Source organism: Botrytis byssoidea (genome assembly GCF_014898295.1).
Source record: "Botrytis byssoidea strain MUCL 94 chromosome Unknown BBYS_017, whole genome shotgun sequence".
Lineage (NCBI taxonomy): Eukaryota > Fungi > Ascomycota > Leotiomycetes > Helotiales > Sclerotiniaceae > Botrytis > Botrytis byssoidea.
In genome coordinates this window covers 497247-519673 of record NW_024065858.1, presented here as the reverse complement: position 1 = coordinate 519673, position 22427 = coordinate 497247, and the positions used below count along the sequence as shown (strand labels likewise).

At 41.0% G+C, this 22427-nt stretch overlaps 5 protein-coding genes across 5 annotated transcripts; 3 read left to right on the top strand and 2 right to left on the bottom strand.

The window, feature by feature from the left end:
• Positions 1–2588: 2588 nt before the first annotated feature.
• On the top strand, positions 2589–3545 carry EAE97_008232 (uncharacterized protein; the record flags this gene model as incomplete). The annotated part of the gene is made up of 1 exon (XM_038878746.1): positions 2589–3545. One exon carries the CDS (start codon positions 2589–2591, stop codon positions 3543–3545), a length of 957 nt encoding a protein of 318 aa, XP_038730426.1.
• A 1670-nt stretch (positions 3546–5215) lies between these two features.
• Positions 5216–6673, bottom strand: EAE97_008231 (uncharacterized protein; the record flags this gene model as incomplete). The annotated part of the gene is made up of 3 exons (XM_038878745.1): positions 5216–5653; positions 5711–6025; positions 6074–6673. 3 exons carry the CDS (start codon positions 6671–6673, stop codon positions 5216–5218), a joined length of 1353 nt encoding a protein of 450 aa, XP_038730425.1.
• A 5250-nt stretch (positions 6674–11923) lies between these two features.
• EAE97_008230 (uncharacterized protein) lies at positions 11924–13995 on the top strand (the record flags this gene model as incomplete). Its single annotated transcript, XM_038878744.1, has 7 exons — positions 11924–12187; positions 12241–12522; positions 12568–12663; positions 12720–12993; positions 13046–13620; positions 13684–13866; positions 13936–13995. 7 exons carry the CDS (start codon positions 11924–11926, stop codon positions 13993–13995), a joined length of 1734 nt encoding a protein of 577 aa, XP_038730424.1.
• Positions 13996–15492: 1497 nt separating this feature from the next.
• On the top strand, positions 15493–15672 carry EAE97_008229 (uncharacterized protein; the record flags this gene model as incomplete). The annotated part of the gene is made up of 1 exon (XM_038878743.1): positions 15493–15672. One exon carries the CDS (start codon positions 15493–15495, stop codon positions 15670–15672), a length of 180 nt encoding a protein of 59 aa, XP_038730423.1.
• Positions 15673–16110: 438 nt separating this feature from the next.
• EAE97_008228 (uncharacterized protein) lies at positions 16111–22322 on the bottom strand (the record flags this gene model as incomplete). Its single annotated transcript, XM_038878742.1, has 2 exons — positions 16111–16590; positions 16641–22322. The coding sequence occupies 2 exons, from the start codon at positions 22320–22322 to the stop codon at positions 16111–16113; spliced, it is 6162 nt and encodes a 2053-aa protein (XP_038730422.1).
• Positions 22323–22427: the final 105 nt, after the last annotated feature.

The window sequence follows — 22427 nt, the reverse complement described above, 5'->3', positions numbered from 1 at the left end:
TAACTTCTGAATTATTGTCAAATGTTACATGTAAAAGTAGTCGGGGGGAATCTCGGAGGTAAATTTTGGTGAATATTGTTGAAAGATTTCAGGTAATGATGAAGGGTTATTGAGTTGAAATATTAATATATAGGAATTTAAGCCATGAGTATCAAATTATAATATGATTTAAGTTCATGTTTAGAAAAAGGAAAGAAGAAATAGGGAAACAAAAAATTTTCTGGTAAGTTTTTTGAATATGTTTTTCCTTGTCAATATTGTAATTCATTAGATTTAGAGGTGTCATTTTGTATATAATTGCGAAAGTCTCGCACTCAATAACGGGTTTGAGATGATACATATATAGGGTGGAATCAGGAGAGTATTAGACGAAAGGATTGAAGTTTGGGAGCTATATTGTCACAAAGGAACTTCAGATACTATGTCCTGAAGGGGAGAAGAAGAGGTTGTTGAATGCTATTGCTATACTCAAAATTTCTACGTCTCAGAATTCAATTCTGCTAATCGCTGTAGTTATCAGTCAACGGCTGAAAGATAATGCTAATGAGACGTGGAAAGTTTTGAGGGTCAAACCAACCGAAATACAGAGAGAATGGAGAGGAAGTGTGGCTTGATTTTCAAAAATTCGGTAGATTCATTTCCAATATTTTGATGAGAGGTGTTTGATGACATTTCGCAAGACTCTGGGAGCTCTTATTGCTTCCCAATAATATTTAACTAACTATTTATCCCTATTTTTAATCTTAATTTGAACATTTTACGTTCCACTTTCAGTCCAGTGTTGTAATTAGTATACGGTAGTATTACTGTGGCTGATATAGAGAGTACAATACGCACGCTAGTACGTATAATAGCCAATGATATTCACGTCCGTACGTATCATACAAAAGGAGCTATACTGAAGATATACTGAAATACGGGAACTCACATATTTTTATTCGAATATTACATATTTTGAATAATCTCTTTCCTTATTAGGCGTAAAGTCAATCGAAATATGCAATATTCGAATAAAAATATGTGAATTCCCGCATTTCAGTATATTGCTAGTGATATTCGATATTATTGAAATATGGAATACTTTCAGTGATATGCAATTCAATAACAATTACTGAAATATCTTCATAATTATCAATACATATCACTAAAGTGGGGCGTAATAGAAATACGGAAAATACTAATTACAACACTGTTTCAGTCTTAAATAGGATCAGGTAGTAACTTATTTTCTGCTTTTGTAAAAATGATAAGTAGTGAGTTAGACCGTCTTAAGTGTTCAGACTTGAATGGTACAAACAACATTTCCCTCCCACCCTTTGCTCAACTTCGACATCTCATCCCTTTTTTTTCTTTCGGGATTATCGACCTTGGTCTCATTTATATCATCGAGGCTCAACCTGAGGTTTCAAGCATGCTTCAACGTACTCAGCTCGTTTCAAACTGTAGAATCTACGTGATGCGAATCAAATAGGTTTGTTAGCAGAAGATCGGTTGTTGAAAAATGGCATATTTAAGGAGTGACAAGGTAGTTCCGGATTATAAAATTAAATTCAATAGTACGTCCATTGTGATACGAGTGAATATGCAAGTGAGCGTGCGCTAGCACACGGGTATATTACATGTAGCTCTGGAAACTCTTAACCTAGATTATTAGAACACACCATATGAATCAATGAACTAGAACTACTACAAAAATTTCAAATTCACCACCGAGGTGATATCATTAGTTGAATGAATCATTAGTTCTAGGAAGACTAGCTCGATGTATGAGGCGTGGACTAGCTCCGATTCAACATAGAATTCAGAATTGCAAAGCTTCATACCGTGGTATCAAAAACCGGCAATATATTCAAGAAACCATAAGATTTCAGACCATCTTATGATTAATCGGGTCGAATAGATGAAAGATGTGATTATTTTTTGTATATCAAAGATTGTGGCTGTGCATGCATTGCTGTTGATTGTACCTGCCACGACACAACGAAACATCCATAAACTATATGACTTCTCGGTCTTTCCCTCTCATGCACACAATCAAAGTGTTGTAAACAATCTTCTCTTTCATACAACCTCATTTATTTCCACTCAAGTTGTATACATCTTATACCTCAAACCACGCAACTTCATTATCTCACATTTTGAATACATTCAAATAGTATTAATACCATGTTGATTTTTACGAAATTCCAAAACCTTACCCCAGAGCTAAAATCTATGGTCTTAGAGTGTTGTGGGTCAAGAGCATTGTCAAGATTATGTAGGTACTCATTCTTCAGACAGTCGCAAAAAATCCATGACTGACTTTGTTACAAATAGCACAGACATCGCGTGCTATGTATGAATTTACTGTGCCGATAATGTATTGTCATGTCCATCTTAGCTCTCATCGGACTGCCTCTGATGATTTGATCGACTTGAGAGGTTTTTTGTACATGTCTCCGCAACACGAAGACAGTGTCAGGCGACAAAATGCATTCATCGATACAATTCTCAGATTCCCCGCGCTAGGATATTTCGTTTCTAGTTTAACGTGGACCATCTATCCGAGGCAGTGTTCATATAGACAGAAATGCGTGAATCATACAAAAATGTGGGAGGCGTGGAAGCTTCTAATTCGAGTAGAACGTTTAGACATTTATTCACTTGCTGGTGACTGGAGAGACTTTGTTGATTTTCCCGCACCAGGATTCGACGAAGAGTATTTTGGACCTTCGGCAATTATACCGCCAGCTGTATTCCTCGGAGCTACTTCTATTCGAATAGGTGGTCTTATGCCGTATCCCTATTTCCGCGCTTTTGTTTCAACACCTTCTATTGTAACTTCTTTGGAGATGGAAAATCTTCAAGGCCTTTTACAACCGAAAGATAGCTGTCTTCTTAATTTTCATTATGTACTTCGTTCGGGTATTGACGATGATTTCTGGACAAATCACACAAAATACAAGGAGACTGAGGATAGGCACGGAATTCCTGTATTGAGACACGGCGGCCCAATGATAGGGCATCTACAGCCTCTTGTTGGAAAATTTGTGCAATTGGAACATCTTAAAATCTCTATAGCAGGTCGTGAAGTCAGTCGAGATGTTAGATGGTCAGGGACAAGAGAACAAAAGCGGTATTCCGAAATGGCAAATTTCATAAGATCGGTAGCACCCAAACTGGTCACTTTTACTTTTGAACAAGGAGTGGGACTTGAATTACTTGAAATATGGCAAGTGGAGTCGCATAATAATACATCCATATTGAGCCAATCCCGAAGGCCAATAGATGATTACTTTTTTGAGTTTATACTTCCAGCATTGTTAGAAGGAACTTGGTCCGAACTTGAGAAATTTTCTATCCAAGGTGTTTGTGGAAATGTTAGGTATGAGACGAGACACTTGCTTAGAGATGTGACTTTTACACCAGAAGCACCTGAAGTTCTAGAGTCTGTTATGCACCAGTTGCGTTCTGTCATGAGCAATAGTGTCGAGTTCACTTTTGAGAGGGAGACTCAGAGGGTGTTTCACATGGCTTCTTTAAATGTCTATAGGACACGATATTAGTCGGCCAACGATAACTAGGCATTCCGTTATTCGACAGGGCGAGATAATTCTTTCCAGTGAATTCGAGCGGGCACTTCGTTAAAACCAAAGAGCTACTCGTCTTTTTTTTTTAAATAAAATCCTTTAGTTTTGCAGATAATAATGAAAACTATCGATAAATAAATTAATAAAGTGTGACTGATTGCATCTGTTTACGATGTGCCATACTGTTTCCAAGACTCATAGAACATTTCACATGATTAAACGGGTACTCGCTTAGGTCGTTGGTAGATGACATGAGCTTTCTTTACAATAGCTGCTGAGGATGATATCGACTACTAGAGAGTATTTTCAAAGTTGGATGTTGATTAACAAAATGGATTGTTCATCCATAGTCTATCATGCCCAAAAAACTAGATTCAGGGTGATTATCAGCTCAATTCCTGCGTTGATCGCTCAATCGTATCTTCTAAGCAACACAAATGCTTCTACCTCTGCGACTAGTCATTTAATCTGCGAACCCCATGATTGACTCATTTCGTAGCGCTCGTATCTTCATTTTTCTGGATTCAACCTTTCAGCATTATCCAAGCCCATCAGACTCGATTTGTCTTTTTTCCTCACCTGTATTATACGCCAGAAAAACTTCTTATCGCTCACTTCATCTGAGCTCTACGTACTCTTTGTATCCTGTTAGAGACTAGCATGTATTAATAGCCTTATAGATTCGGGAATACAAGGGGCTTGGCCAAGTCAAGAATATTTAAGGGTTAATCAATATTCCTGGGGTTTGGTTTCTTTACTATTGCCAGTAAAAGAGCAAACATCAATTTCTTGTTCACAAATCATGGTTCACATGCAAGGGGATTAATGAGTAGCAGATGCTGAGGCTTCGTAGACTCTCTAATACTGAGTCACATCTTCCCATTCTCACTAGGAATATCTCAATTCAGATGACAGTATCGTATTTGATTTTGATATTTCTAATCGAATTTGTCAGTTACATATTAGAATTCCATTTCACATCCTCTTCGTAGCGCACCCGCATATTATGATCTTGATATATGTTTGTAGGGATGGGATAGGATTCCACTAAATCTAATCAGGTCCAGAAAACGGGAATGAGAGGCTCAACTAGCATGATATATTAGCATGAAGCTTGTGTGTTCAAGTAAGCTTGTTTCCCCGCTTTTTACTGATTCGTATTAGCTCCCGCGAAGTTTGAGCTTTTAATGATTGTATTGCATATCTGAACATGAATGTTTTTTTGGATGGTTAGTCTTGTTCTATGGGCACTTTAGCCTGACTTTCGTCATTCTAACTTTGAGCTTCTAGAGAAGTTTAATCTATGCTTATTTTATCGTGTACTGAAAATTCATCATCTGATACTGTACTTGTTTCCTGGAACCAAATTCACTACCAAAGCACGAAGCAAGCATGATGTCGATATACGATGCGTGATCATTGAAATCATATGTACAAAGTAGACTTCCATATACACGATTCTTCAAACGAGCGAGTCTTTCCAACGTTAACTTTCATCCCCTACCACAAAATATCAGTAAAAGATCGCTTCCAATTTCCTCCACCACCTGATTTTGATAAACGAGCGCTTCCAGTTTTCTCCTTCATCATCATCATCCATCACCTGACTCCTAAGATTTGGCTTCTAGAGCCTAATCCACATACTCTTAACCGTAAGTGGAGTTAATAGCTCCGACCTTGATGTTACTATAGACTACATAAGCATTGGGAGAACTTGCTTCTACCGAAGCTGGGACTCCCGATGAAGTAGAGCAAGTACCTCTTGGACCACCTGCTGATGTTTGCGTAGTAGGGTATGTAGAGTCGAGCCAAAGCATATTAGCATAATAATCATCCCAAAGAGACAATACGAGAACCATGCCGGCTTTGAAAGCAGCAGACATGGAAGCAAGACCACCATGGTCGGCAAAAGATGTTGGATCACCAAAAGCAGTCTTTTGAGCATCACAGAAAGGAGTTGTGATGGAATTACCGGTTACGCCTGAGATGGTGGAGTAGGAGTTGGGAATAACTTTGCCGTTTTGGACGTAGAAACGTTTGATTTCATTGAGAGTACCAGATGCTGTGCCGTCGGTGGTAAGGAACTGGTTGGCATGTTAGTTCATTCTCTAATTATATGTCGCTAAAAGATGCTTGCTTACCTGGGTGACGACAGTAAAGACAGACTTGGTGTCGACAGTCATACCTGGACCATAAAAGGTCTTGTTACCCATGCGGTAAGAGTTGAAATCACATCCATCCGGATCGCAAGTACCAGCATATCTTGATGATGAGTAGGTACCGCCGCATGCATCACCGGTACAGACAGTTGGTGTCACAGTATCACAAGAGTGGGGAGTGACAGCAGTGGAAATCGAGTTTGCTTCCCAGATATCCATTTCAGCACAGCATGAACCGTGATTACCAACACCAGTGTTTGCGTTGTTGCTTGAAGGCACCCAGCCATCAACATTGGCCTAGTATTTAGTTAGCTTTATCCTCTTGCAATATGTATCTTAGCTTACCTGGCCATTAATGAACTTCATGTCACGTGGACATTGTGAGTCGCAGTACCCGGTGCCATACTTGGCACCAGCCGTGTTGGTTGAGGAAATGCCTCCATCAGCGGGTAGGTTGGCGAAGTAAACAGCACCGTTCAATCCACAAGGTAGATTAGAGACATCAACATCGAATGTGAACTCCTGATTCAAGAGATTGAACGTCTTATAGTGGGTATTGTCGGCTAAGAGATAAACTCGAGATCCAATGTTCTTTGATGATGATTGAGTAACGAAGTTCAATCTCAAAGAATTTCCGCTGGTTGTGATACCATAGGTTCCAGAGTAGTCTGCACCTTCAAGAGCACAGTTCTTTGCACAAGTGGCATCATCTGGGCACAATGTTGCGTCCCAAGTATTTCCTGTGTAACAATTTGTCGAAGTGCCTACTCCATGAGTCCATCGCCAGTTTCCATCGAGAACAATACTTCCAGTGTTTGTGGTGCAAGATCCTTTAGCTGTGCAAGATTGCCAAGTGAGGGAGGGATGAGTTTCTGTTTGATATGTACCAACTTGCTGACCATAAACGGCCGCGAAAAGGGAGACTAAAGCAATTCTTGACGACATGGTGATTTGTTGTCAGATTCTTGTGGTAATGCAAATTGTAGTTGAGATGAAGGGGAATTTGAAGCAGGAATAACCCTTCACTTTATACTTTGTTTCGCGTCCCATGGATTGCGGTCAATAGCTTTTTCACATGGCCAAAGTTCTTGACGTATCTATCAAACTCTGACCTCGTCGACGACCGGCTCGAGAGGCCGCTGGACTGACGGTACCAAGAGCCTAAGATCCGCAACAAAAATCGGACAAGCGGTCCGTAAAAGATGATTACTTGAAAAATTAACGATGGAATACATGGAAGCTTAGGTTCAGCTGATATAGAGTCTTGCTAAAAAAGCTTTATTTTCACACTGGGGGCCCACAAACATCTCAGAGCAAACAACGACATGTCAGTTAGCAGGATATATCCGGAATTTCAAGTCAGGAACGTCGTGCAGGGAGTTCGTTGGGTGTTTTGTATAAATTTCTCCGCTACCCCCCCTTTTCATATACATGCACGAATCGTCGTTGGAGAAAATATTTTAGCCGAGAAACTTAACTTTTGTTTCGGCATTCGAGCTATATCTTGTCGCGCTACGACAATTGGCGTGAATTCAAGCCACAAAAAGAAGCGCTCTAGCTGTTCCCCACACTAAATCATCTTATATCTCTTGAAAGCTTAACTATAACAACACAAACAATTGTTGACAATGTGAGTTATGATATTGAGGCATCACAAATCTGATCGGTCGGCATATTACCTGTGATTTTCGATTAAGAATTAGGGCTCGGATGTGTAGATCCGGAGGACTCTTTTATTGACCCGAAGGTACTTAAAGCTCTTGTGTTAATTTATCTCGTTAAGATGTCTGCCGAGTAGCGGGGTATCCCCAGTTTTCCAACGCAACAGTGCATGGTCATCAGATTGCCAAGTAAAGCTTTTTTGATTGGCAAAGGATAAATTATCCGTGATAATCGAAGAAGACCTAACTCCCCCCTAAATAATTCGGTCACAGGAGCAAAATTAACTGAAACGTTGACAACATGAAAAGTCTAAAGGAATCAGAAATAGCGAGAGTGGGAAAAATCGGCGAAGTGGATCCAACAAGGATAGATACTAATCCTGCAGTGAGTTCGTTACCACAGCCATCTTGAGGCAGTATAGGATCTCTCTCCATGTCAGAATTTCATTGTGACGAGGAGTACAAAACATAACATCACATCACAGGACCTTGAAGTAGCATAAGCCTCTGCTATACCGCATACCTCGCCATGGAGACCCCGTCCCTACTTCTCTATTTTACACCACTTAGGCTCAGGTAGAAACTATCAATGTCTGATTTATACTTCAAACTCCGTATCCATTTTGCTCAAGTGCGGGGAACTCTTTAGATCAACACTGCATTCCACATTTGCTTCTGCGCCAGCTACTATCTTGTGAAATCCCTGATTAGGCTCGGACAATGACCTTCCGATTTGAATTTCTGAGGCTGCCAAATCTCAGGACTATTCAAATAATTCATAGCCACTTGATAATTTGGAGTCTAGCGTCTCATACAAACCCTAGAAACTGACCCAATCAACGGATGCCAATAGGCACCCCATTCTTTTATGTCCTACCATTTCTGCATCAACAGAATAGTACCTAGGTACCACTTAACCACTGTATCCTCGATCGACCTCTTCGCATAAATTGTCCCCGTCTTATTTCCTCATGACATGAGCGACAAAAACGCAGAATTTTTGCGCATAATCGAGGAGAGTGAACACATTAAGGGCTAGTTTGGATGTAAAATCCGCACTGAATTTGCTGAAATAATCCACTCTTTATATCACCACGGATTTCGTAATAACAACAATCCGTTTCAAAAAGAGTGGATTATTAATCTATAGTTTTATAATTTGTATATCAAATCCACTATAAAATCTATTAAAATGAAAGAAAGTAGAGTCTATATATAGTATATATATAGTATATATATAAATTAAATAAAATAATTTGAATTTTCAATATACTATTGCTATTTGAATAACTAAATAAACTATTACGGAATTCACTGTTTTATACAACAACACATAATTAAACATAACACTCCTCCGAAATGCTTATTCCTATAATCACCATATAATCTTCTATTCATTTCATATATAAACCCTAATATCTAATTAAACAACTTCATCACTCGATCAGAATATATAAAATAGATATAATCCTTATAATCATACCTCAAATCAATCTAGTTTATTATCACTATACATACCTATTATATAATCAGAGTGACCAATCGACATAGCTATCCCTCCGTGATATAAACAAATATAAAAATAACTTTATTTAAATTTATATATAATTATAAATTCTAATTCAAAATAAATTTATAGCTTTAGATTTTATTTATTATAACTTTAGATTTTATATATTAAAGCTTTAGATTTTAAAGCCTATAGAAATTTATAAAAAGAACAGATTATTTTAATAAATTCGATAAAATCTACTTTTTTTTAATTTTCGTTCTCAATCTACATTTTTATTTTAATATACAAATTTATTAAAAACTATAAATTTTTTAATATTATTTTAAAATAGTTCATTTCCTTTTTATCTCAAAATATATAAATTTATTGAAATGCGAATCATTCGACAGAATTTGTGATTTGATATTTAAATATGAATTCAAAATCCGTTTTCAAAAAATATGAAATATCTAGTGGATTCAGTGCGGATTTATACATCCAAACTAGCTCTAAGACCTAGCCCGAACGTTCTTCGGGGCATAATCAAATAACCATGGTTTCTCAATGATAGCCTAGGACTTGGCCTTCCTGCACTTGATTCAATGCTTCCGTATGTCCACCAACAAACTTGACAATTCTTTAGGTGAGCCCATCTTTCCCCTCGTATTTTGCTTTGAAAAATTCTCCACCTACTACGTGAACAGAATGCTTCATTGAAGAGACAGGGAGAAGACCTCGATTCACTCGTAAGCCAATATTACCTCTAGCCTCGCCTTCAGAGCCGACAACTTCGACTCATGTATCGCGATTTAATCTTGGTGAAATCTCTAGCTCCAAGAACATCGGAAGAATCACATGTTGCAGTCGAGATGAGCTTTTTGATCCCAGCAAGAAATGTGCTTGAAAGACGTGCCGCACATGTTTGATGTGAATAGAAGATTGCATTTCTGGTCACAAACGTAATTACATCAGCTTCCGCAAGCTTACACGTGCATTCATCACTGGGTTTTAATGAATATTTCTTATGAATCTATTGGTTAATGATATACTTAAAACTGTGCTTGAGATTTCTTGCTTTATAAACGGTAAGTAGCGGCGATCGAACTGCTTTATCTCCGCCGCCTTCATCAGCGTCATCTTCTAGAGTGTGCCTCTGTTAGGGATAGAAAGAACACATTTATAGCTAATGATAAAACTAGAAGACATCCTGATCATTCGCGGACAAGAATTGTACTTCTGGCATAACTTTAGGACGCAACTATTGATCATGCTTTCTTGAATATTTGAAGACTTATGTAGCGACTAGCCGCATTCGATATACCCGGGGATGAATTCTTAGAATTGATCCAAAGTACTTAATCTACCAAAGACTCAATAGCTAATCAAGATTCCACCAGATTTTATTGGAGCAATAATAGCTTCAATAGCACCTACTCAAGCTGTCAAAGTATGGCACAAAATGACGTAATTAGGTCTTGCCTAGATGTACGAGCTTTGAGTATTGGTATTCGTAATCAAATTTGTGGTACTGACTGCTAATTTCACTGTCTCGTAAGCTGCTCTTATTCCACCCATCTCTAAACAATCGCTAACTGTTAATCCCATACTCAATCTTTCCGCGTAGATTCCCTATTAGACCCGGATTGACATTGTCAGGTAAGTCTTCGACTACATCAAAGGTGTTATCTGACCGGGCTAGAGTTGATTGAGCCACCACAATAGCATCTGCGCAGCTTACATGGCTTGCCGGAACGGTACCAGCTTGTAAGCTTCTAATTCATTCTTAATCATAACGACAACTGATAGCCTATGTTGAGAGTCATCTGCTGTATTTCCATGACCAGGGAGATGCTTAGCGTAAGATAAAATGCAGTTTGGCTACAAAATCCTCACTTACGCCTTTACAAACCTTCTAATTATCTCTAGGTCACCCTTGAATGACCTCACTTCAGTGATTGAAGTCTTTGATTCCAGATATTTATTCGCAACGGGCGCCTAGTCCATGCTGATGCCATGTTCCATCAGTATCTTTTACCATAAATTCAGCAACTTTAGATGACTGATCACCGGTCGCACCAAAAGCCATCGAATCAAAAAGTTGTATTGTAAAAGACGGATCGATGCGAGCCACTCGCCAATCCCGCCGATCGATTGCGAATAAAGAGTTTCTAATAATCTTCATAACTCTCAACCAGATCTCGCAATGGAGCTGTTGGTCGAATAAATCTCACCGCGGTAGAGATATTTCTATGGAATATTATGACGTTTCCAATTTTTCTAAGGTTTTCGACACCTTCAATGACAAAATGACTATTAACGGCAACTTTGCTAGGTTGCCATTGAAATAAGTGAGCAACTCGATTGCACATTCACCTGTGGGATACGTGGTCGATCCGCCCGTCCATCGATCCCATGACATTCGAAAGATTGAGAGCAATGAATTTGGCAGGTATTGGCATGAATTTGAAAGAGTTTACAAGGATAAACCATACCTTTCCAATCTTTTCCTTCAGCTCTTGATCTGAAAATCAGCTAGTTGTTAATCCCTTATAGCTTGGCTCCATTGTTTTTAAGTGTGTCTAGTGAAGCTTGCAAAGAGAAGACTGTCGGTGACCTTCCGTGTTATTTAATCACGAGGCCCAAAGCTCCCAGTGTAACTTCGCACTTAAAAAGATGCCCAATGCTTCTTTGCATGCTAAATGGTGAAAGATCACGCACAGAGGAAGTTTTGACTTGACAAAAAGATTATATTAATAGGGAGGTTGAGGAGAATGGTCACGTGATGTGACCGGAGATCGGCCGAGACAACTTGGCTGAAGCCCGACGACCGAAGTGTGTCGTCTGAATACAATCACGCCTGCAGCATAGCTATCTCCTTAGCCAGCCTTTGCTATTCAATAGGCTAACTCTAATATCTGTAAAAGAGCGAGGCCGGGTGCGACATGATAACATTATCTTACGAAATGCAACGCGGCATTGCGTTTTGTACGACGAGAGACTAGCTAAGGCTTCTTCGAGAAATGAGAAATACTTATAAACAATATGGCTTCCTCCTCTGGAGAACGGAGTCTTTCGAGACAGCCACTGCTGAGAAGAAGAGCAAGTATGGGCTCTCCCGAGGTCGATGAAATCGAAGATAATGCCATCGAAATGAACGACAATGGAATGCATATCGATGGAACAAAGTCTGATCGCATCAAGAAGAACCTCAATAAATACGAACAACTGTTTGGTATCGACGAAGAATCATCTAGTCAACCTACGACCTCGAGAAAGGAGTTATGGTCATATTATCTTTATTACAATGTGAGCGCCGATCCACTGTCTTGCTTGATTGTATTTTAACCGTCAGTTCTTAGGGAAACAACGGAGTAGGGCCACAAAGCTATTCTCAAGCCCTTTTTCAAAATGCTCTGAGTAAAGCTGGATGGGATCCCGCCATTACACCTGCTCAAATAGGTAATTGTACCACGGGAGGTTGTGTAATACCGTGGGGTACTACTACAAGATCTGTATCTAGTGTGGTTTTGCTCGCCAATGGGATTTGCTTCACCATTATGTCTGTCATATTTGTGGCTTTTGGATCTGTTGCAGACTATGGGCATTTTGGGAGATGGATACTTCTATGTCTTACCGTTGTCGTAAGTGGCAAATTACTCCCATGAAGGTTACACTAACAGATTAAGTGCTGGGTTTTCCAATACGGGATGATGGCTATTACGAAGCCAGAACAGTGGCCCACAGCCATGGCTTTGTATATTGTATCATACATTTCATACGGCGTTAGTATTCTCATTAATCTAGCTCAAGTGTTTGTGTTAACGTTACATGATAACAGGCATCATTGGTGTTCTATTATGCATTGTTTCCCAGATTAGCCCGTTACATGCCTCATGTTCAAAAGGCTCGAGACGAAGAACTTAAAGAAGAAAAGATAAATCAAGATGAGTATGATAGGATAGAAAGTATGGAACGAAACCATATTAGTAATATATCTACCGCCCATGCTAGTATCGGATACGTTCTTGTGCTGGTACTCAGCCTCTCTATCCTGATTCCGATGCAAGGAAATTCTTTTGCTAACAATCTTGCATTGTGTCTCACAAACTCATGTGAGTTTCCCTTGACTTCATATCGAAAGACGATCTTATCTGACGTAGCTAGATTGGGTTGTTCTTGGTCTTCCTTGGTTTATTTTCCAATCAGCACGTCCTGGGCCACCTATCCCAAAAGGCAGTTCAATATGGACTATCGGCTGGAAACAAGTCTATCTCGCCCTTGTCGAAATTCGTCATCTTCCTCAGACATTTACTTATCTACTCGCATTCTTTATGCTTGCTGACGGTCTGAATACGACCACTACTCTCGTCTCTATTATTCAAAACGAAGTTATCTCTTTCTCCTTTCTTCAATTAACGTATCTTGGACTTGCACAAGCGATCGCCTCCACGATATCCACTTTCTCATTTTGGTACATTCAACAGTATTTTGGCATTCGAACTAAATCCATGTTTATCGTCACCAACATCTTTAGTGTTTTAATTCCGCTATATGGTATGATTGGATTATGGACTGACAAGATAGGCTATCACCATGTTTATGACTTTTATGTCTATAACATTGTTTTTGGATTATTTCAAGCGCCATATTTTTCATACTCTCAAACAATGATGAGTGAGGTCACTCCTAGAGGATATGAGGGAATGTTCTTTGGGTTATTTGGTATTACGAATAAAGCTGTATGTGGTTCATATCCTTTCTAATCCCTAACGATGCTTCATAACTTTCAACTAATCGACCAGTCTTCAATCCTCGGCCCAAACGTCATCCAAGCCATTGTTAATCATACGAACAATAACTGGATGGGATTTCCATTCTTGTTCGCTTTATGTGCTTTTGCGAGTATCATTATCTGGTTCGTAGACGTTGAAAAGGGAAGAGAAGATTGCAGAATCTACGTGGCAGAGCGGAAGGCTGTCCATACGGTTAGTAACATACTGCCCAGCTCATGAATTTTTACATCTGTAGAAACATTCTAATATATCTATTCTCAGAGTACACAGAGACAAGCCACCGATGATACAGATGAGCAGCAGGGTCGAACGGTAAAATGATGTCTTTACATGGAGATATCACTGCTCATGTTCGGTGGAAGAGGAATGGTGGATATAGTGGAAGGGTTCTCTTAGTATAGTGTTTAGAGATTTCGTACACAGAGACAGATTCGAGTTGTATGCGCCGTTTTTCATAGTCCTTTTTGAAGCAGCAAAACACCAATTTATACTTCCACATCTATCTACCAGTTTGTCTTCTCTGCTTTTCGTAAATGATTTTGAACTTATGGGGCCGTGTACATTGTTACACAAGATTCACTATCTTAGGTTGGGTTCCACGGAGAATATGATACCAAGCATATGGATAGCTGTGCTTAAGACAATTTACTAAGTGCATTATCTATAGCGTGACATATTCAGAGTTCAACACCAAACAAGAGCTAGCAACACGGAACATCAAAAGTGGCATTGATAGTGAAAGTCCAGAAATAACAAATTTCAAAGCTCAGTAGAAAATACCCTTGAAATATGAATATGATCGTCCATCGGCAAATAACCATCCCAAATATTGAAACAAGAGTCTTTTGACGAACATCATCTAATGCTACATACATTCAAATGGTACAAGCGACAAGCACACTAGAATGGATATGCGAACAGATAATTCCATCCCGTAAAAATCAATATTTTCCTCGATACCAATCAATCAATACAGTAGCAAGTAATCTATTGATGCCACAAAGCCACCACATCTCACTCCAATAATCACATGACACCCTACATTCCGACCCGCTCTTTCCATCTTATCCTACCTCAATCTCTCTTCCTTTCGTCCGAAACACCTACAACTTCCATCCCATCCCATTCCATCCTACCAAAATAGAACACAGTGCAACCCCTACCAGCAATCCAAATCAACTACGTAATCAAACCTCCGAAAAATCCCTTTCCAACCCCAAACCATCGAGAAACCATCGCAATTTTCACCCCCAAAAGATGCAACACGTCGGTAAAAAAATGGGGAATTCTCGGTATGTGGCGATACAACTGACCATTCAGATCATGACTCGATAAGTGATTCGAAAAATCATGAGATTTTTTTTATAGATTTTTTTGCATGCTAGCTAGCTGTGTAATGAATCTCGAACATTTCGGAAATGAAAATAGCGATTTTCGGGGCTTGGTATTTTTTTCTTTCTTCTCGGGTTGGAGAGAGAAGACAGGGGGATTTCGGGTATGGCTCGGTACATACATGTATGAGTACTTATGTAGGGCTGGATATATAGATATAGATGGGTATATATACTAGCTGCGTTGTCCCTTTTTTGAGTCGAGAGATATACTTCCCAATTCAATCTCCTCAACTCCGAGAATTGTGAGGACAGTTGTTGCCAATCACCTCGTTAGCTCACGTTACACGACATCACCGTACCTCAAACTCAAACCTTTAAAAACGCTGAGCCATCTCATCCACTTTCTCTTAATTCCTCAGAGTCATCCTCCTACAGCAAATCCAAATCCAAATCCAAATCCAAATCCAAACCCAAAAAACAAACCATGTCCTTCACCCTCAATTCCATCTGGCGCTCCCTCAAAAAGCCCTTCTCCGCCCTCCACTTCGAGCTCAGCTACCCCGAAAGCGCCAGAACCGGCAACGGCCCCGCGGATTTTTTCTCTCCGCCTACCAGAACCGAGAGTCAGACGATAGAGTGGGAACGAAGAATGATTAGACGATAGATTCCAGGAGATGGGTTACCAAATGAGTGAAGGAGGGTTTCCAGACAGAGATGAATGTAATTGAGATTTGGGGTGTTAGACTGGTCTGAGGGGATGGAGATTGCGCTGGAAGTAATGAGATGGGACAGGATATAGATTTGATTATGGTGTTTCAGATATTAAGTCGGACACAAAGTATAGCAGGAAGGACTCTCAAACGGGAGAAACAGCACACAACAAGACATGGATAGGCGCATTCGAGAATACCACTTCCCTCTGCTTAACCGCAGAATAATATCTCCGCTTAATATTAATATCTATCCCAACCTATCATTCAATGCTATTTTCACCTCCCATAATCATCCCAACATACAATCCTTACTCCACTCTATACAAACTCAAAATTTTACTTTACTTTCTTTTCTTTCTCTTCATTGCCCTCTCCATCCCGTTTCTCCATTATCCTCCAAAATCCATCCTCAAAGCAATCGTGGGTTCTCTTCCCCCCTCCTCATCCTCATCCATCTTCCCCCTTCCACCCTCTCTACCCTTAACGAGAACTCCCTCCATAAATCCCTTCTGCTCTGCCGTCATTCCTCCAACTACTGCTCTAAAAGCTGTTGGATCAGCCGCCGCCATCTCAAGCAATCTTGCATTAGTTTCCTTCCAAACTTTCTCTCCGTCGCCATTCGCACGTTTCAGTAAAGTAGGTATGACTACAGACATAGCTACTGCTCTCTGTTTGCCATCAAGTGAAACCACAAATGCTGTTAGAGCATGCAATGTTAGAGCTCTGGCATTTTCAGGGTCTTCAGCTGCAGTATTTGTGCTGAAGGTAATCAGGAGGGGTAAAAGATAACGCGCGATGCTTTGATCTGCTGGTATTTTGGGGTTTGTGAGAAGAAGACTGCGAATACAGTTTGCTGCTACTTTTGCGGTCTGTGAAATTGTGTTAGCAAAGTTTACCTCTTAAGGGAAAGGCATCTTACCATTCGATCACTCAAGCAATCTACGACTTCGTCCAGGAAACGAGTGACAAGGGGCTCGCTAGCAGATAAATGATTTGTCCCACTAGTAAGCAACAAGGTTGAAGCGAGAAGAGAATTTTTTACACATGGTAGGGATACTTCTGTCTCTCGTTTTTGGGCGTTCATGTATATCGATAAGAATCGTTTGAGACAACCTTGTAATTGTATGATGCTTGTGTCGTGTTTAGGATTTTGTGTTTTGTACGATGCGGAGACACTCGTGATGAATCGCTTCAGTATCGGGAGCGATTGAGGGACTACCACGGCTTGACAACTTCCTGTTCCAAGAATGGTAGCAAATATGTGAATAATGCAAGCGTGCAGATCTGTTTTGATTATCGATGGGAACACTTCAGCAGCATCAACCAATGCGTTGAGAGACACTCTGACCAGAGAGACAGCTTCATCTGTTAGTGGATGACGAGCTGGTTGCTGTGCTTCAATCAAATTTGGTAGCAGTCCAGCAAGTACCAAAACAATAATTCTAGTCAATTCAAAAAGCTGTTCGATATCCTCCGACAAATCCTCACCCTCAGCCAAGTCCGCCTTGGTGGCCGATGGATGGGAAATGCACAGACTTCTTGCGATTTGCACAATAACAGTTTGAACATCAAGGCCTTCGGTAAGAACAAGTCGGTCTAGTAGATCCATAGTTTCCGAGAATATTGCCTCTCTGTATATCGCATGTCCGGACACACTAGGATGTAGGATTTTTTTCAAAGCTTGCAATATTTCGAGTGTTTGTCCCTTTGATGCTAGGGCCTCACTTCCAGGTTTAGCAACGAGTGCTTCGAACGCAATACCGAATAAAACAAAGAAAAATGCGACGGGTTCGTCTCGGTAGTTGATATCATTCCCTTTCGAATTTCCATTTGTCGAAGGAGCATCAGCTTCCTTGCCATCAAGAGCATTGAACACGAATTCACTATCCTGTTCAATAAGACTAGCGATAGCGTCAACAAGTTTGAGCCATGAATCTTGATAAAACCTCAGCAACGTCTCTCTGTTCAATGCAGAATAGATACTATCTAGACTGCCAGACAAAGATGGGGGACCTAAGCTCATCGAAATATCTGGCTCAAATCTTAAACGTGCAAATTCTCTCAACGAAGCAAGCCATAATGGAGTCAACGTACCAATATATGGTTTGAGGACATCCACAAGATACTTTTGTTCTGTGCTGGCTACTTGCAACTCAGCCCAGGCAGAGAAGACTGCCATCTTGACCATGACCTGAGCATTAGAACTGAGGCCTTTGAGATCTCCAATAGATGCAACTTCAGACTCCGTCGAGAAGTTCTCCAGTGCAGTCACCAAAGTTTTGAGAATACGACCCATTCGATCGACATCAGTAACGATACCAGTAGCAATGAAAGCCGCACAAACGTTAACAGCCTCGGAAGCTAATTCAGGCGAGGAGTCAGCGGCAAAAGCTGGTGTAAGAGCAGAACTAATCTGAGCTTGGTATTGTTCTAGAAGTGGCGCCTCGGCGAAATCAGGATCTGGTGTATGACCAAACATCTTCAGCACTGCATCGATTATCTTTAAACCCCAGACTCGGAGCTCCACAACATTGGATGTGGAGGCAGAAAACGCCATCCGAATAACATCGGCAACCCTCTTTTGTAAAGCAACTTCCGCGGATGAACTACCATTAGCTGCTAGATCCTTGCTGACCAATGCAAATATTTCTCCCAAACAGCTCATGGCAAATGTTCGAACCTGCCATCTAAGTGGCTCTTGACCCGCAGCAGGGGCATTCGTATCTTTGGTCATGCCAGAAGCAGCTGCAAAACCTGCTACTTCTTCATCCTGCAAATCAGGCATGGCACTAACCTTTGCAGATATTGCCGTGGAGTCTTCTGCTTTGGGTCGCGTCATTGATAGGACAGTTTGGCATCTTTGTAGCCATCGTGGAGTTTCTGTCAAGCAAGATTGTTGTAACCAATTCCGAATAACGTTCCTGATACCGTCATGTGCGGGGTCTGAATCTAAGGCCAACCAAAGCTGATCTTCAAAACCGGTCTCGGCCGCTTTTACAACATCCTCCGAATTGCGCTTCATGAGATTGTATAAACCGTCGATGGCGATATCTCTTAGTAAAGAAATATCAGATTTGAGATCTTTCTGGAGAAGGACAACGTAATCTACGAATTCCATGTGGCCTGGAGCATATAGAGCTAGATGTTCTTGACATTTCAAGCTACCAGCCAAGACCAGGATGTTTTCCTCTGCCCCAAACTGTCCTACCATAGTAAGTATCAAGTCTCGAGCTTTGGTCATATCTTGGAGATCAGGGCCAAGAACATTGACCAAAGAATCTATGCAACGTGCAATAACAGCAGTTGTAGATAAGTCCAATTCTAGATTTGAAGTAGCCAGGGAAGAAATTTCCTCGTTATGTGTGTCCGAAACATATAATTGGCACAGCATGCCAAGTGTACTCGATACATAACCCGAAAATGTTAAACCAGCTGACTCTGCAACACGTGATAGTGACTCGAGTGCCCAGATATGAACAGTTGGATGTGGATCATTGCATAATGACATCAAAATTCCCAATATCGTCTTCAAGTGAAAGCCCGCCGCCATTCCTCCGACTTGAGAATGAATACACCCAAGTGCCATTGCACAACCGGCTCTGGCGCTCGGCTCACGGTTGCTCACAATGGTATCAATGAGATGTTTTATTTCTGAGTTGGTATATGTATTACCAGAAATATTGCACTGTCGGGCTAGGGACTCATAGCCAATGTTGCGTACATATTGATCTTGATGGACAACGAATGACCTAAGAATTTCTTGCATGAGCTTCTCCACAGCAGGATTAGTGAGGTCGCCAGGGGGAGATGATGTCTCTTTAACAGCCACCTTCAGCGCGGAAAACAAAGCGGTCGCGATATTGACGTTGATAGCGGCCTTGCGTCCAGGGTCTCGTTGGAGTGCACCAGTGGATAAGAACGTAGCGATCTGTTCTAGTATACTCTCCTGAATTTTGGGGGGAGTGATTGGGAAAGCGATTGCGAATAATCTAATAGCGATGTTGACAACTTCTGTAGCGGGCGGGTCTGGTAAACTATCTTCTTTTTGGATATCACCCAAATAAAGTGAAATGGAGTCGTGCTCAAGGGAGCTGCAAATAGGGGATAACAAGACATTTGATATGTCAATGTCCGATCCGGTTTCTTTTATCCAGTCATCTTGAGATCCATTTTCTTGCTCAGAGGCCAGCTTTTGTACATTGAAGCCTCGAACAAGGCCTGTGACTCCAAAGCCAGAATTATCTCCAACGTCCCAAACTGTTTCAAAATTACCTGCTGAGCTCGCAATGGACGTAGATAAGGAACTCGGGCTATAATTTTCAGGATCAGCAAAGAATGATACAGCAAGCGTGAGAAGATTTGATTGTAGTAGTGCTTCACTTCCGCCAACTGGACTAAGCTCAACCAGTCGTGCATAACATTGAAGAACGCGACGCTGAACCATCAAATCAAGATCTTGCAATTGCAATGATGGAGTCAATCTTTGTGTGACATCATCCGACAGCTTTTTGGATGGGAGACTCTTCAAAAATGCCGAAGTATTTGTAAGCATGGCAGCAATTCGCTTAGAGACGTCTGCAGTTAGGAGGCGGCTGTTAAATTGTAGGAACGCCAGAATAGAGCCAAGGGCACACTCTCTAACGTGTGTGAGAAAAGAGGATTCGAGAAAACTTCGTTGAGAAGTATTGTCCTTTGCAAGAGGTTTGGGCAATGCATTCTTCCATAGTAAAAGTAATTGAGATAAATGAATCTTAACAAAATTCGGTCCCAACGACATCAACCCGCCTATAAGGATCCAAGCGACCTGAATTTGAGTGCTTGAGACCCGCAATTCCGATTTACTACTGGATTTGAGAAGGTTGGTCGCAAGGGAAAGGACGCGACTATTAACATCGACTGAGCCGTAAAGCGGTTGTAAGTTTGCTGTGCTAATCATGGCAGACAGCCCATTGGCATACCCAACACATCGTCTTGGTGAGTTTCGTCCTGTATTCAACAAGTTCAATTCTCGGTTGACGCTGTTCATACAAATAGTAAGACATGGCAAAAGTTGCTGAGGACAAGCCAAAGTAAACGTTCGTAAACAATATGATGTATATATTTGCACCGTGTAACTTGGATGTTGAAGGACTTGCAATAGTCCATCCCGGCAACCTTCAGCAATTACATTCGCTGCGGACCCCAAAGTTTTGATTAGCGATGCCAACGCGCTTAGAGTGGCAATAAGTGTATGTTTCGAAGGCTCAGCTCTCTCTTTGATAACTTGAGGGTAGTTTTTCAGAATGTCATTGACCAAGGACTTTGCAGCGTCCAATTGTCCCGATTCGCCCAGTATGGAATGGCCGACAACATCTTCGAGAATGATTTGCACAAATTTACGTGTGGTTAACAAACGATATCTATTACAGGTAATGTTTGCATGGCTTAGAAGTTCCACAGTAAGATGGTCCACAATCTGCATATACATCGTCTCAACCGTTCTTTCGCTCATACTTTTAAATATACGACTGTAGCAGACAGCTATTCCGGCGCGAGCTCTGTTGGTTGTGGATATTTTGATATAATGATTCGACAACACTTTCAATATCTCTTGTAGTGTAAGAACGAGTATTTGACTTTTCTTGTTGCCGGTGGGCGTCCCAGGCCTCGAGGGCATTTCATCGTCGTCAAGCCCCTGTCCAGCGATTCCGGATGAGCGTTTATTGGTATTCGTCCTTTTGATCTTCTTGATTATTGGTATATCATTATCCCGGGGTGGCTCCTCAGAATGACTCTTTACTAATGCCTCTGCCAAACATTCTGCTGCCGCCTGTCGAACCAATGCGCTGGGCGAATCTATAGTCTTGAAGATCGTCGACTTTAAACTTTCGAAATCGCTGGAATTATCATAGTACTGCGTATTCTTACACAGACTCCTCAAGCATTTACATGCAGCAATCTGTACCAAGGCTGACTTCTCACTCGAAGCATAAGTTCTTGCTTGTTTCCATATGTCCTTTGCGATAGTGTCGTCCATACTTGTCGCAACCATTCCTACAATCTTGCCCGCAGCTTTGAATATCGCCGCTCGTAAACCAGCATTGTTTTGCGCGGACTTCAATAGCTTAAGTATAGCACTGCATGCTAAAGAATGTAACCCAATCGCGCTGTCTCCAGCGGCTGCGAAGACATCCCCTAAACAGTAAACAGCTGCATGTTTCGTCCTGAAATCCCCATCTGTCTTTGTCTTCCCATTACTGATAATTGTAATCAGATCATTGATCGTTTCGAACAGCAATTTTCTATCCCCTTCCCCAAGCACATGTGCGAAACATCGTCCCAAATTATTTCGAATGACTCTCGTGGGAGGGGGAGCTGCGAGATTGAGGATTTGAAAGAGTTCTTTCTTGAGGTAAAGCTGCTGAGCGGTACAGTCGTCTGGTTCCAAGCCTTCCACATGTTTCGTGAGCGTCGAGACAAAATTCAGGAGATATAAGTCTTGTTGTTCCGATGGGAGGGATTGGAGCTTCTTGATGTCTAGCTCGGGGGTGGGCGATGGCTCTAATCTGCCAGGAAGTTCACTTGAGCCATTATGAGAATTTGGACGACCTGTCGATGACATTATTTATTATCCGTTGTATCTGTTGTGTTCAATGTCCGTGTGAAATCTGGACATTTGTGGAGTGGTTCTGGCCTCATTGCTGGCTCCTTTACTTGTACCAATTTA